General features: G+C 46.6%; 2 protein-coding genes across 2 annotated transcripts; one reads left to right on the forward strand and one right to left on the reverse strand.

Annotated features, from left to right (window-relative positions):
- Nucleotides 1-4,376: 4,376 nt before the first annotated feature.
- Nucleotides 4,377-11,535, forward strand: RPL7L1 (ribosomal protein L7 like 1). The gene is made up of 7 exons (XM_055330476.1): nt 4,377-4,658; nt 5,269-5,377; nt 6,062-6,225; nt 7,228-7,383; nt 8,289-8,398; nt 8,594-8,808; nt 9,453-11,535. The coding sequence occupies exons 1-6, from the start codon at nt 4,618-4,620 to the stop codon at nt 8,800-8,802; spliced, it is 789 nt and encodes a 262-aa protein (XP_055186451.1). The 5' UTR covers nt 4,377-4,617; the 3' UTR covers nt 8,803-8,808; nt 9,453-11,535.
- A 917-nt stretch (nt 11,536-12,452) lies between these two features.
- On the reverse strand, nt 12,453-13,118 carry CUNH6orf226 (chromosome unknown C6orf226 homolog). The gene has a single exon (XM_055330475.1). The coding sequence runs from the start codon at nt 13,072-13,074 to the stop codon at nt 12,757-12,759; it is 318 nt and encodes a 105-aa protein (XP_055186450.1). The 5' UTR covers nt 13,075-13,118; the 3' UTR covers nt 12,453-12,756.
- Between the last annotated feature and the right edge of the window lie 209 nt (nt 13,119-13,327).

Consider the following 13,327-nt stretch of genomic DNA (forward strand, 5'->3'; position numbering starts at 1 on the left):
CACCGCCTTCAACCCAGGGTGTGATCCTGGAGACTGGGGATTGAGTCCCCCGTCAGGCTCCCTGCAGGGAGCCTGCTTCTCCCTCTGCCTGTGTCTCTGCCTCTCTATCTCTGTGTCTCTCATGAATAAATAAATTAAATCTTTATAAAAGAAAAAAGTCAAGTGGTTTCTAAAATAGGCAAGTCAAAATAATAAGAACCTAATCACCTAATGACACATGTGATAAGTGAAAGATATACCAGGGGGATCCCTGGGTGGCGCAGCGGTTTGGTGCCTGCCTTTGGCCCAGGGCGCGATCCTGGAGACCCGGGATTGAATCCCACGTCGGGCTCCCGGTACATGGAGCCTGCTTCTCCCTCTGCCTGTATCTCTGCCTCTCTCTCTCTCTCTCTCTCTCTCTCTCTCTCTCTCTCTCTCTCTCTCTCTTTCTCTGTGTGTGTGTGTGTGTGACTATCATAAATAAATAAAAATTTAAAAAAAATTTAAAAAAAAATTGAAAGATATACCATAAAATGTAAGTCTGCCTTCCTATTTCAGGCCCCACTCTCATTTCCCAAAAACAGTCCCTATCAACATTTTCTTGTATATAATACCCAAATTGTTACATACAAATACATCTATAGCTAAGAAACAAAAACCACAAAACAACCAGGGACCATTCTCTGCTACCCTATTCTGTATCTTGCTTTTTCAAATGTAACCAAATATCTGGGAATATTATAGCCAGGATTCTTTGGTTGCAAGCAACAGAAACTGATCAGCTTGGTTAACCAGCATAATGTAGATTTGTTGTTGTTGTTGTTTTTAAGATTTTTTTTTCCTGAGAGACACACAGAGAGAGGCAGAGATCTAGGCAGAGGGAGAAGCAGGTTCCCTGTGGGCAGCTGGATTTGGGACTCAATCCCAGGCCCCTGGGATCATGACCTGAGCCAAAGGCAGATGCTCAACCACTGAGCCACCCAGGTGCCCCCAGCATAATGGAGTTTTATAGAAAGAATAAGAATTGAAGGGAAGATTGAAGAACCACTAAGCTTGAGAAAGACAGGAACAAGGAAACTCCAGATCTTCATAGGTGAAAATTCTTAAAAGTCTTGCCTCAAACCTCCTACATTTCTTTCATCATCACTCTGCTCAAGATTCAAAACCCAGAGGGGAGAATTTTTTTGTTTTTAAAGATTTATTTATTTATTTGAGAGAGAGAGAGGGAGGGACAGACCGCTCAAGCGGGGGAGGGGGAGGGGTCGGCAGAAGAAGAGGGAGAGAATCTCCAGCAGACCCCACTGAGTGCAGAGCCCGAGGTGGGGCTCAATCTCACGACCCTGAGATCATGACCTAAGCCAAAACCAAGAGTCAAATGTTTAACTCATTGAGCCACCCAGGCTCACCCCCTGCCCCTCAGAGGAGAGAAGTTTAGAATTTCATGCCCCCTCCCACTGAGGAGATGGAAGGAGATGAAAAGATCTTCCAAAGACCCCCTTCAACTTATGTATTGAGAAGACAAAAATTTAGATTTGATACCCTACTTCCCTCTGCAATTCTACACAATGAAGGAGAGAACAGTCCACAAGAGAAATAGGATACTGTCAGGAAATGGAAATGGAGATCGGCAGGCCAAGAAATGAAAAATATCATTAAGATTTCAGGATGTGAAGACCTACCTCATTGCATATTACATGGTGTTCCATAATTTATTTAATCATTCCCTCGTGATGGACAACTAAAGTGGTCAAGGAAAAAGAGGCCTATGGCAACAGGCTAAGAAGGATAAGATTCTTGGGCCACCTGGGTGGCACAGTCCCTTAAACACCAAACTCTTGGTTTCAGCTGAGGCCATGATCTCAGGGTAGTGAGATTGAGCCTGTGTGGGGCTCAACACTCAGCGGGGAGTCTGCTCCAGATTCTCTGCCTCTCACTCTGCTCCTCTTCCTGCCCCTCCCCTATTCTCTCTAAAATAAATGAAATCTTAAGAAGGGGGGGCAACTGGGTGGCTCAGTCAGTTGAGCATCTGACTCTTGATTTTAGCTCAGAACATGATCACAGGGATGTGGGATGGATCCCCACGTGGGGCTTTGCACTCAGCACAGAATCTGCTTGTCCCTCTCCATCTGCTCCTCCCCACCCCCACCCACTTGCATGCACATGTGTGCAAACCCATGCACACACATTCCCTGTCGCTAAAAAAATAAAATCTTAAAGTAAAATTCTTGAGGCTGTAGATGGCCATTTCTCATTCTCACTCACTATCCTCACTTTGAAATAAAAAGTCTTGTGTCTTGCCTAGTGCTGGAGCATACGGACAATGCTCAGTAAACAACACGTATTCAGTTAGTGAAGAATTTGGGGGTTGAATTTGGGGTCTTGCTCTTTCCCTCTGTATTTTGTGGAACAATGGCTTAGGCACTGAAAAGAAGTACTCTCTTAGCACCATCTGCTGGCATTGAAAACCTTTCCTGAATCATGGCCTCCAAGTCTTTCAGCCAGTATTGTTAATTGTCCTGATATTCCTCCTCTCCTTAATACCTTTAGCACCAAAAGAATTTACCTTTTATCTGTACACAGATGCAGTTACAAAATAGTGACTTATTTTTGTTCTTTATTTACTATCTAATAAATGTTTTACACTTTAGTGATCCTTGTTTTTGCCTTTTTACAAAGTGAGACACGTGAGATGCTGAGTGAGAAGGAGCTTCACACCAGACTTTGACTCCAAAGATTGTGTTGTCCTTTGAAGTTTATTCGTCAGGTAATGAGCTCTGTGAATGGCACAATCTTTCTGGTTGGACTAGTTACATAGCACATAGCAATATGATGCTTTGAGTTTAGTTACAAAACCCCAGCAGGTGGCCACTATTGTGACAGGAGCATTAGAAGACAAAGAAGTAGGAGATAAGTTCCCTGCCTTCAGAGCACCCAATCTAATCAAGGAAGCAATAAATCAAATAGTATAGGATAAAGTCTGTGGTGATGCCTGCTAAGTGCCCAGTGCCCAAATAATGACATTGGGATACATATACGTATACTGTATTACATATTTGGCAATGCCTGGAGACATTGTCACATCTGGGGTGCGGATACTACTGTTATGTAGTTGGTAGAAGCCTGGGGATGCTGCTAAACATCCCACAATGCATGGGACAGCCCCCCATACTAAAGAATTATCTGGCCCAAAAAAGCCAACAGGGCTAAGACTGAGAAACCTATGTTAGACCTTTGGCAACCACCATGAGCAAAGCAGGCATGGTCCCTGCCCTCCTAGTATCATGAGGAAATGTTTAAAATATAATAATGTGTTAGGGGCACCTGGGTAGCTCAGTGGTAGAGCATCTGCCTCTGGCTGGGGTCTTGGTACCGAGATCCTAGGATCCAGTCCTGCATCAGACTCCACGCCGGGAGCCTGCTTCTCCCTCTATGTCTCTGTGTCTCTCATGAGTAAATAAAATCTTAAAAACATATATATAATATAATAATGTATTGAAGGAATTCAGAGAAAGACACTAGAGTCTTGCTAAAGTTCAGCCCATAGACCTGAAGCATGGCATCACCGGGAAGCAGGCTAAAACTGCACAATATCAACCCCCGGCCTCCTACTGAATGAAAATCTGCATTTTAACGGGACCCTCAGGTGACTACAATGCATATTAATGCTGCAGACACGCTGCACTGGGGGTTTCCAGAAGACAGAACGTGGGCTAGGGCTATTCTTCCTTGTTTTATGCAGACCGGGAAAGAAGGAAGCAAATTCCGGGTGTTGAGAGGTATATAAGGAAGATCCCGAAACGGGCAAGGAGGAATTTCTATTCTTCAATCCAACATAGCGTTTGCCTGCTTACCGCCAGACATCGTGCTAAGCTCTTTCAATGGAATATTTCACAGAATCCTCGGAACGCTATCGGGTAGGTCCATCTTATGGGTAAAGCAGACCAAGGTACAGAGGTTAGATAACTTGCTCCGGGACCCACTGACTGGGCCGGGCTGATGGAATAGAAGCAGCACTGTCTACCATGCGGAGTCGTCCACGAACACCTCCACCCACACGGACGAGCCAAAGTCACGGCCCCAGCCCTCCCCACCCAGCAAAAAGCCGATCATGCCAGCCTGTCGTCCTCTCTCTTTTTTTAAGATTTTATTTATCCATGAGAGACACACAGAGAGAGAGAGGCAGAGACACAGGCAGAGGGAGAAGCAGGCTCCATGCAGGGAGCCCGACGCGGGACGCGATTCCCGGTCTCCAGGATCACGCCCCAGGCTGAAGGCGGCGCTAAACCGCTGCGCCACCCGGGCCGCCCCAGTCGTCCTCGAACTCGCGCCGCCGACCGGAAGTCGGAGGAGCGGCGCGCCCTCCACACCGGAAGTCGCAGATGCAGCTGGGAAGCGTTTCCTTGTTTATAAGACTTGCCACCAGTGTTCAACGAATATAGTAAACGAAGAGAGCGGATTATGAAGGTGACACGGATCCTAAAGTGCTTGGAAGCTCTGTGCAACTTTCGGCCGGAATCTGTGTTAGCGGCAGCTAACGGCGCCAGCTGTCGGGGGCGGTCCTCCGAGGGCTAGAAGACCCATCTCTATGGTCAAGCAAACCGGGAGCGGTCCTCTCTTCCTCACGTGGGGGGGCTGCGCATGAGCAGTAGCCGCTGCTCGGGAAACATGGCGGAGCAAGAGTGAGTGTTGGGGCTTTGAATCTCAGTGGGGTCTTGAGCATCTGGTGCCATCCACGGTGTTTATTCCTCCGCGGCGCGAAAAGAAGGGTTCTTGTGGACTGAAGGAAGGACAAGAGAAAAGACTCCAGATTTCAAAGGGTGGGATGAGGAGTAAAGCCGTAGGGTTCGGGCTGACGGTCAGACGGAGGAAGCCGCCGTCAAGCCCGAGTTACCTGGAGCGGCGGCGGCGGGCTGAAGAATGCCGGACTTGGGTTCACTCAGCCTGACGCAAGTACTACCCCTGCAGATGAGTCTACACCCATCCTAACCCCTCGGGGCTTCTCTAGAATCACGTAGCTGCTAGTGTCTTTAAAAGGCTGTGGCAGTAAAAGCTCCGTGGAGGCCTAGTGAGGGCCAGTGGCCCCAGGGTTCGTGACCTTTCACTGCTTCAGGAACGAGGGAATGTTAAGGGCTCCATCTTGAGAACTGAAGTCAGAAACCACAGGTTTCAGGGAAGTCTGGCTTTAGGAATTTGAAGAGAGTAAGGTTTCTCGAAGCCGAAGAGATGATTCAGAATTTCATTTAAGATTTGCTTTCTAGACACTTTCGCTGATTGCGATTTTCTTATCAGGCAAAGAAAAAAGATCCCTTTGGTTCCAGAAAATCTCCTGAAAAAGAGGAAGGCTTATCAGGCCCTTAAAGCCACTCAAGCAAAGCAGGCGCTTTTGGACAAGAAGGAGGTAATGATGGGGAACCAAGAGAGGGGAATTGGAATGTGTGTTTGGTGAGTTCTATGTAGGGTGTGTTAAACTAGATTTGGCGTCGTCGACAGTCTTGTCGCCATCGATTCTAACAGGTGTACGGTTCGTATCTTCATTTAACAGGTGTTTATGAAACGCTTTCTGCAGGTAAAATGCAGTAGAGTTTGTTAAGGAAAAAGTGGAGTGGAGGTTGTACTATAGGTTCATACCAAGTGATTTGAAAGACCACACATGCTTGTGTACCTGGAAGAAAATAATATTATTCTTAAAGGTGCCAAACAGTTTTTTGCTATTTGCTAAACGTTTTTGGAAAACAGATATTTTGAAGTCAGGAAAATGAAACAAGCTCTTGCTTATTCTGTATCTCATGATGCTTAACCCAATGTTAGGTTCCATAAATATGTGTTGGTAAACGCTGGCTAACAGCATGTAAATTAACTTTTTTATTTATCAGAGGCTTTTCCTAGGAGTTTCAGAGTTTTCACATTTCTATCTTCACTTGGGTACCTCATTTTTCCTTTAAATAGAATAGAAGGTGTTTGTTTGCTTAGGTTTGCGGGACATAATGGAAAATACATTCAATCGAGAGTGCCTGATGAATTACTATTGTAGAAATAAAAAATAGAGGCACAAAATGGTGATGATGGTCTCTCTTCTTTGCAGCAGAATAAAGGAAAAAAGCTCAAGTTTAAGCGACTGGAGTGGTTCCTACATGATTCCTGGCGGCAGCAGCGTGACAGGGTGCGCCTCAGACGCCTGGAAGTGAAACCTCATGGCTTAGAAGTGCCAGATAAACATTCCTTGGCCTTCATTGTACGCATCCAAAGGTGGGGAACTTGCCACATTCCCAAGGCTGAAGCAAATTGTTGGTTCAGTTTTAGACTCCTTTCTGGGGGAAGTGAGTTATAATAGGCTTTAAGTCACGCGGGCAAGTTGTGCTGGGAATTCAGGGTCAAGCACAACATGGTTTTTGTCTTTAAGGTTTAAGGAAAGTGACCTTAGGCAAACAGACACGAAAATACACCCAGTGCTGTGAAGGTTGACTGTTGTTGGGGCAGTACTGGTTCAGGACACTCTAAAACAGGGCCTTGAAGCTGAGACCTGCAAACATGGAAGGAATTCACAAATTTCAAGGAAGGCTTTCCAGGAATAGATGCAGAAAGTCCTGAATTGAGAGAATCAAGGCTTCTTTCTAGGAACTGAACCAAGGTCAAGTAAATGGAACGAATTTAGTGCTGGGGAGAGTTCATAAAGCTTTTTTCTCACTTAATTGTACTTTACCCAGTCTACCTGCATGTACAGCTGCCTTCCTCTTTCCAGTACCCAGGCACCCAAACCAGAAAAGTGTGTGCTTTAAATATTTTTGAGTCCTCGTTATTAACCTTCCTACCACTTCTCATAATCTCTTTCCTGGACTGTCGCATTAGCTTCCTGAGTTTCCCTGCCTCTGATGTCACGCTTTCAGATCTGTCCTATATGCTTTCCTCAGTGATCATAAAGAAGAAAGGTGATTGTGTTTCCTTTCCCTAAAGTATTTGTGCTGTTCCTGCCCACGGCAGCAAGTCCAGCTTCCTTTGCTTGATGTGCACAGCCCTACACACACACTCACACACCCCCAACACACCGAATCAGGGCCTCTCTCTGTGTTCTTATAGCACCTCAGGCATTGCTCCACATCATGTGAGAATGATCTGTTTACATAGCTGCCACCTCCTGACCTGTTAGACATAGTCTGTGTCTTGCTCTCTTGATGCCCTGTAGTGGCAAACATTTTATAGTTGCTTGCTGGCCTGACGTAAACTGAATAAAGCCTCTGCTGTTCATTTCAGGATTAATGGGGTGAGTTCACTGGTACAGAGGACCATTGCAAGGCTGCGCCTGAAGAAGATCTTCAGTGGTGTCTTTTTCAGAGTAACCCCCCAGACCATGAAGACACTGCGGATAGTGGAACCTTATGTGACCTGGGGTGAGAAGATTTTTTGGGTGTGTGGATTCATATTAGATTGTATTTGAGCGTGATGAGAACACTACGATGCATGGGATACTCTTCTCTGAGGCTTGTGTTGCTGCTTGAAGAAATATTTTGTTGTGACCACAGTCACCAGAAATCAGCTGCCAGCCGTAGAACCTTGGAACGTGGGACAGGTAGAACAGGAGATAGCAGAGCTGCTGATAATGTGCCATGAGCAGTACCATGGCAGGGCTTGTTCACTTGTAGGCTGAGGCTGAGTAAGAGGGGTAGAAATAAATTAATTTGGGGGGTCTTCAAACAGCTTGGGGCAGTGTTTATGTAAGAGTAGTGTTCCTTCAAATATTAAAACCCAGCAAAGGCCTGGATTTTTTTTTTTTTTTAAGATTTTATTTATTTATTCATGAGAGACAGAGAGAGAGGCAGAGACACAGGCAGAGGGAGAAGCAGGCTCCATGCAGGAAGCCTAATGTGGGACTTGATCCCAGGATTCCAGGATTACGCCCTGGGTCGAAGGCGGCACTAAACCGCTGAACCACCCAGGGATCACCAAGGCCTGGATTTAATTTCAAATTCTGGCACCATCTTGAGTAAGGGTCATATAAGGTGAGAGTCCTGAACTGTAAGCCAGCGCTTATTTTATTTTTTCCTGGGAAAGTAAATTTTTTTTTTTTGTGGTGAATGTTTATATCCATAAATTTTAATTTCTAATTACCTAGTCAAGGCCACTCTGGTTTTTGACCCCCTTCTTCACTTGTGTAATTCCAAGCTTCCCAGCTGTAGTGTGATAACAGATTTCTTGGTGGGAAGAAGGGGGGTGTGGACTAATCTCTCCTCGGCCAGGCTGCAGGACTGAGACAGGCCAGTGTCAGTTACAGTGCCAGGGGCTGATAAGGCTGTACTTCATTCTGCCTCACATAGATTTCCAAATCTGAAGTCTGTCCGGGAACTCATCTTGAAACGTGGACAAGCCAAGGTCAAGAATAAAACCATCCCTTTGACGGACAACACAGTGATTGAGGAGCATCTGGGTGAGTGTTCCACTTTACAGGTCAGTTGGGGTACAAAGCAAGGATCTCTGGTCTTCTTGGTGTGGAATTTAGGTCATATTCTTTTTGGGGTCCCAAGAACCTACCAGAGTGCCCAGCTTTGGCACGTAAGAGCCTCATAGTATATATATACTGGAGAAGTGTTGAATAAAGGAATCTGTACCTTTTGTTTCTTAGGGAAGTATGGTGTTATTTGCTTGGAAGACCTCATTCATGAAATTGCCTTTCCGGGGAAGAATTTCCAGGCCATCTCTGCGTTCTTACGTCCTTTCCACCTCTCAATGGCCCGACATGCTACCAAGAATAGAGTGGGCTTCCTCAAGGAAGTGGGCTTACCTGGCTATCGAGGTGAACGCATCAATCAGCTCATTCGGCAGCTGAATTAAACCCAGGTGAGGCAGGGCTGGAAACTGCCCTTTGGCTGGCTTTGATGGGCCATGTCTGTCCAGTTAAAAAAAATTGTTTTTGCATTTACCAGTATCTGAAAAGTAACTCTAGCAATGGGGGAGAGAGAAGACTGGTAGCTACCAGTCTAACATGGAAATGTGCTTAGAACAGTGACTGCCTGGTCAGGACATGACACTATGTGTATCCAACAATTAAAGGCTAGAAAATGTCGAGTAGCAAAAAAAAAATCTGTATCGCTGTGGTCATTTATCTGGAAATGGGGAGAGAATATTAAAAACCAATTTCAAAGGACATGAAGAGGGCAGCCCTGGTGGCGCAGCGGTTTAGCGCCACCTGCAGCCCAGGGCGTGATCCTGAAGACCCGGGATTGAGTCCCACATCAGGGGATTGAGTCCCACATCAGGCTCTCTGTATGGTGCCTGCTTCTCCCTCTGCCTGTGTCTCTGCCTCTCTCTCTCTGTCTCTATGAATAAATAAATAAAATCTTTAAAAAAAAAAAAAAAGGACATGAAGATTTAAACCATCTATTTTGTTGAAAGTATCTTAACTTTTTGAAATTGCTTATTGTGATTAATCTGAGGTGCTTTCATTAAACTTATGTTAATGAAGTTGTGTTTTTCTTCCTCAGAATATCTGGAAGCACAGTGCATTGGTGGCATGTGTTTTGTCTTCTGGAATTGTTACCAGTATCTTCAAAGAAGATTATTTTCTGCTATATCTTCAGAAACTAGAGAGAGGGTCAAGGAAAAGATGATGATGCTCCTGGCAGGCACTTCTGACCACAGCAGTTTCAAGGAAAAATTTCAGTGTATTTTCCACGTTGCCTGCCACTGCCACCTCTCAAATCAGCAGAGGACTCATGCCATAGAAGGAGTCCTGCTGCATCACATCTTCTGGTCTGAGGTTTAATGGTGAACGAATACCCAAACGTGAATGGAAGACGGCAGTGGACCAAGCTCAGGGACATACTTGAACCTGGGGGTTCTGGGGCCTTGTTTTGGACAGACCTTGAAATAGTTACAAAGAAGAGCACAAAAACAGTGCTCAGCTGTCTCTGCTGTGAGTCCATGTCCTTTTTGGTGACAGCTTTGCGAGTTCTCACACTTGGCTGGCCCCTGAAGTGTATTTGGTGGCATCCTTCACCTAGCCTGCCATTGGCTTGGTCCATTGCTTTAGCTCAGGATCTTAACCTGTTCTTGGGTCTCTGAGAAGGGAATAGCACTTTTCCCAGAAAACCCATACACTCAGATTTTTGCTTGGAAGTTTTTGTATGTTCATAGACTCTTCTTAGGGATCCATGCACCTATGTAAGGAAGTCCTGCAATACCTGGATTGGTCACCTAGGCCCTGACATTGTTAGTCTTCTCTGGTCTCATGGCCTGTGGAAGACCAAAGCTTACCAAGATAGCTTTTCCCCTTGAATCCAATTGGGTGTTTCCTAGGAACACAGTGGTAGGGCAGCCCGGGTGGCTCAGCGGTTTAGCACCACCTTCAGCCCAGGACGTGATCCTGGAGACCCAGGATCAAGTCCCACATCAGGCTCCCTGCATGGAGCCTGCGTCTCCCTCTGCCTGTGTCTCTGCCTCTCTCTCTCTCTCTCATGAATAAATAAAATCTTAAAAAAAAAGAAAGTGGTAGGGATGCCTGGATGGCTCAGCAATTGAGCTCTGTTTTCAGCTCTGGGTGTAATCCTGGAGTTCAGGGATCAAGTCCCACATCAGGCTCTCTGAGGGGAGCCTGCTTCTTCCTCTACCTGTGACTCAGCCCCTCTCTGTCTCTCATGAATTAAAAAAAAAAAGGAACACTGGTAGATTTCCTGAGCCCCATGTACCATCTACCTCTGAGAAATGCCCACCATTTGTTTCTGCTGGGCTTCAGGATGGAATTTTCTTTGTTTGGAATGGATGAAAGTAGTACTGTTAGGTCTTGTAGGCTTCAGGCAGGCTTAATTGGACCCTCTCCTTGCATAGTCTAGACTTCAACAAAAGTATTGCTGTCTACCCTGCTGGTAACAATGTAGTAGACCAACACTAGGGCTCTTGGGGTCATGAGACCTAGAAAACGGGGATCTGATCTTGCTTGTGTTGATCATCTGTGTCACTTTGTTGCTTCAGTTGCCATCTGAATAGTTGGTGAAGGTGTGCCAGCATAGGTAAGACTTGAAAACACAACCGTTGTGTTCCCTGGTCCCTTAAAGGATCAGCTTTGCCGTACTTTTGGCTCATTCAGCCCTCAAACGTAACCGTGAGGTTGAGTTAGAAATACAACAATGCCTTAAAATGTGCCAGATTGTGAGGTAATTAATTAGGTTGGTTGGCTCAAGAGAACCTGCCAGGAATAGATGTTAGAGCTTACACTTAAACTTTAAAGCATTGTGAAATCAAATTACTTTTAAATGATGTAAGGAAAAGCTATGGGAAAAGAGCATTTGTGAATGTTGGAAGCCCAGGGTTTCTATCACAGATCTGTTTTATACTAAATAAAGGAATATTTCCATTCTTACCTGCAAAATGGGGCTAGCTAGTCTAGCATGTGTGCTTCACAGTTGTTCAAAGGATTAAGCAATATAATAGCTTTAAACTTAGAATTCTATGTAAATAAGTTATAAAAGTTAATGTACTTCTGTGTCATGTACTATGATATACCATTCCTTGAACAAGTTGTGGAACTATATTTCTGGGGAAAAAAAGAGTCTTATTGTATAATCTGTACATAGTGTATGCTTATGTGAATGGTTCATGGCCACCAACACCCATTCCTGACACCATAAGCCATATATATATGTTCTAGGTGTAGGGAAAACCAACTAATTTCAGGAAGCAAGAGTGGGGGCTGCGAGCCATGTGGGTTGTTTAAAGAGACAAACTTGAGAAAGTGGTTGTAGGAGCTTTTCTTCTGTTCTAAACTTGGAGCCTGACCTTACTAATTCCCTGAACCAAAGAGTCCTAAGACTTTTTGTTGTTGATTGGCCTTTTTAATGCTTTGGGATTTCATTGATTTAATGTATCTTTGAAGTCCTTCTGGGGCCAAGTGTAATCATCAAACCTTTTATTAGCTGCTGATCTAGAGAATGGCTATCTAAAATCAACACCATTTGGATCCCAGATACGTTTCCATTACCACCAGAATAAGCTGAACCGGAAGATAAACACTGAGGTCCTCTTCCATTACTAATAAAATTCTGTGTGCGTCTTCAGTAGCATTGTAAGGAAAACACATAGGGACACCTGGGTGGCTCGGCTTGAGCTTCTGCTCTTGGCTCAGGGCGAGATCCTGGGATCCAGGATAGAGTCCCCCCATTGAGCTTCCCGAGGGGAGCTTGCTTCTCCCTCTGCCTATGTCTCTACCTCTCTCATAAAACGAAAGAAGAAAAAAAAGTTTCCTGAAAGGCTCGGTTAAGTATCTGACCTCTGCTGAGGTCGTGATCTCAGGTCCTGGGATAGAGCCTCCCGCCGCCCCCCCCCCCCCCCCCCCCCGGCTCCCTGCCCATTGAGGAGTCTGCTGCTTCCTCTCCCCCTGCCCCTCCCCTGCTCGTGCTAATAAATACAATCATTTTTTTTCTTTAATGAAAATATCTATACATCGGGGACAGTGAAGTATGAGGTTTGTCAATTATAAGGGCTGAAACTGGGTATTTTAAAAATTTAATGAGGATCATGCTTCAGAAATACGGATCCAGACAACCCCGATTATACTCCCAGGAGGCTTAAGTCCAGCCGAGATGAGTCCGGGCGAATGCACAAAAGATGAAAAACCGTGGCCAGTATCCGGGGTCCGAGGTAACGCAGGGCACAGCCCCGCCTTCCGGGTCCAAGAGGTAAAGGACATGGAGCCTCAGAAACCCACTGCGGGCCATCGAGAAGGCGCAATCCCGCTTCCGCCGAGCAGGACCCGTCCACGCGGCTCGTCTCCCGGGACCCGGGACCCGTGGTCTAGGGCGGCGATGCGGCGGCCTCTGCCGACCCCGCGGCCGACCCTGCGGCCTCCCAGGGCTTGGGCCTCCGTGGGAGCTGCGACGCCGTGGGCTCGCCGTGGGTCGCCGCGATGTGGGGCCTCTCCAGGCCAGGGAGCTCCCGGCCCTGCTGGACCAGCTGCACGAGCTGCGCCAGGCTCACTGATGCCGAGGCCGACTCCGCGGGCGCGGGGCCGCAGCCCAGGCCGCTCCGACCGCCGGACTGCTCCATGCGCCGCTGTTCCGCCTCGCCCGCGGCAGCGCGAAACGCTTCCGGGGCGGTGGGTGCAACCACCATCGGAGGCAATGGAGGGGGTTCGTGGAGCGTACCAAGCCGGCCCAGAGGGGGGAGCACTTGAGAGCCGCGACCAGCTCCACGCACACGGAAAACTAGCCCACACCAGAGCCTGCAACGTGGCAGTGCTTTTTTTTAAGATTTTTTTTTTTTAATTCAGAGAGAGTGAGAGGCAGAGACACAGGCAGAGGGAGAAGCAGGCTCCATGCAGGGAGCCCGACGTGGGACTCGATCCCGGGGCTCCAGGATCACACCC

Source organism: Nyctereutes procyonoides, unplaced genomic scaffold (genome assembly GCF_905146905.1).
Source record: "Nyctereutes procyonoides isolate TBG_1078 unplaced genomic scaffold, NYPRO_anot_genome, whole genome shotgun sequence".
Taxonomy (NCBI): domain Eukaryota; kingdom Metazoa; phylum Chordata; class Mammalia; order Carnivora; family Canidae; genus Nyctereutes; species Nyctereutes procyonoides.

Excerpts from the sequence above, each read along its gene's own strand:
- CUNH6orf226 (XM_055330475.1), bottom strand. The coding sequence starts at position 13,074 with ATGGTGGTTGCACCCACCGCCCCGGAAGCGTTTCGCGCTGCCGCGGGC.
- RPL7L1 (XM_055330476.1), top strand. The coding sequence starts at position 4,618 with ATGAGCAGTAGCCGCTGCTCGGGAAACATGGCGGAGCAAGA. Across the intron at positions 4,659-5,268 it reads GGAAACATGGCGGAGCAAGA|GCAAAGAAAAAAGATCCCTT; the intron begins GTGAGTGTTGGG and ends TTTTCTTATCAG. Across the intron at positions 7,384-8,288 it reads GGTGAGAAGATTTTTTGGGT|ATTTCCAAATCTGAAGTCTG; the intron begins GTGTGGATTCAT and ends TGCCTCACATAG.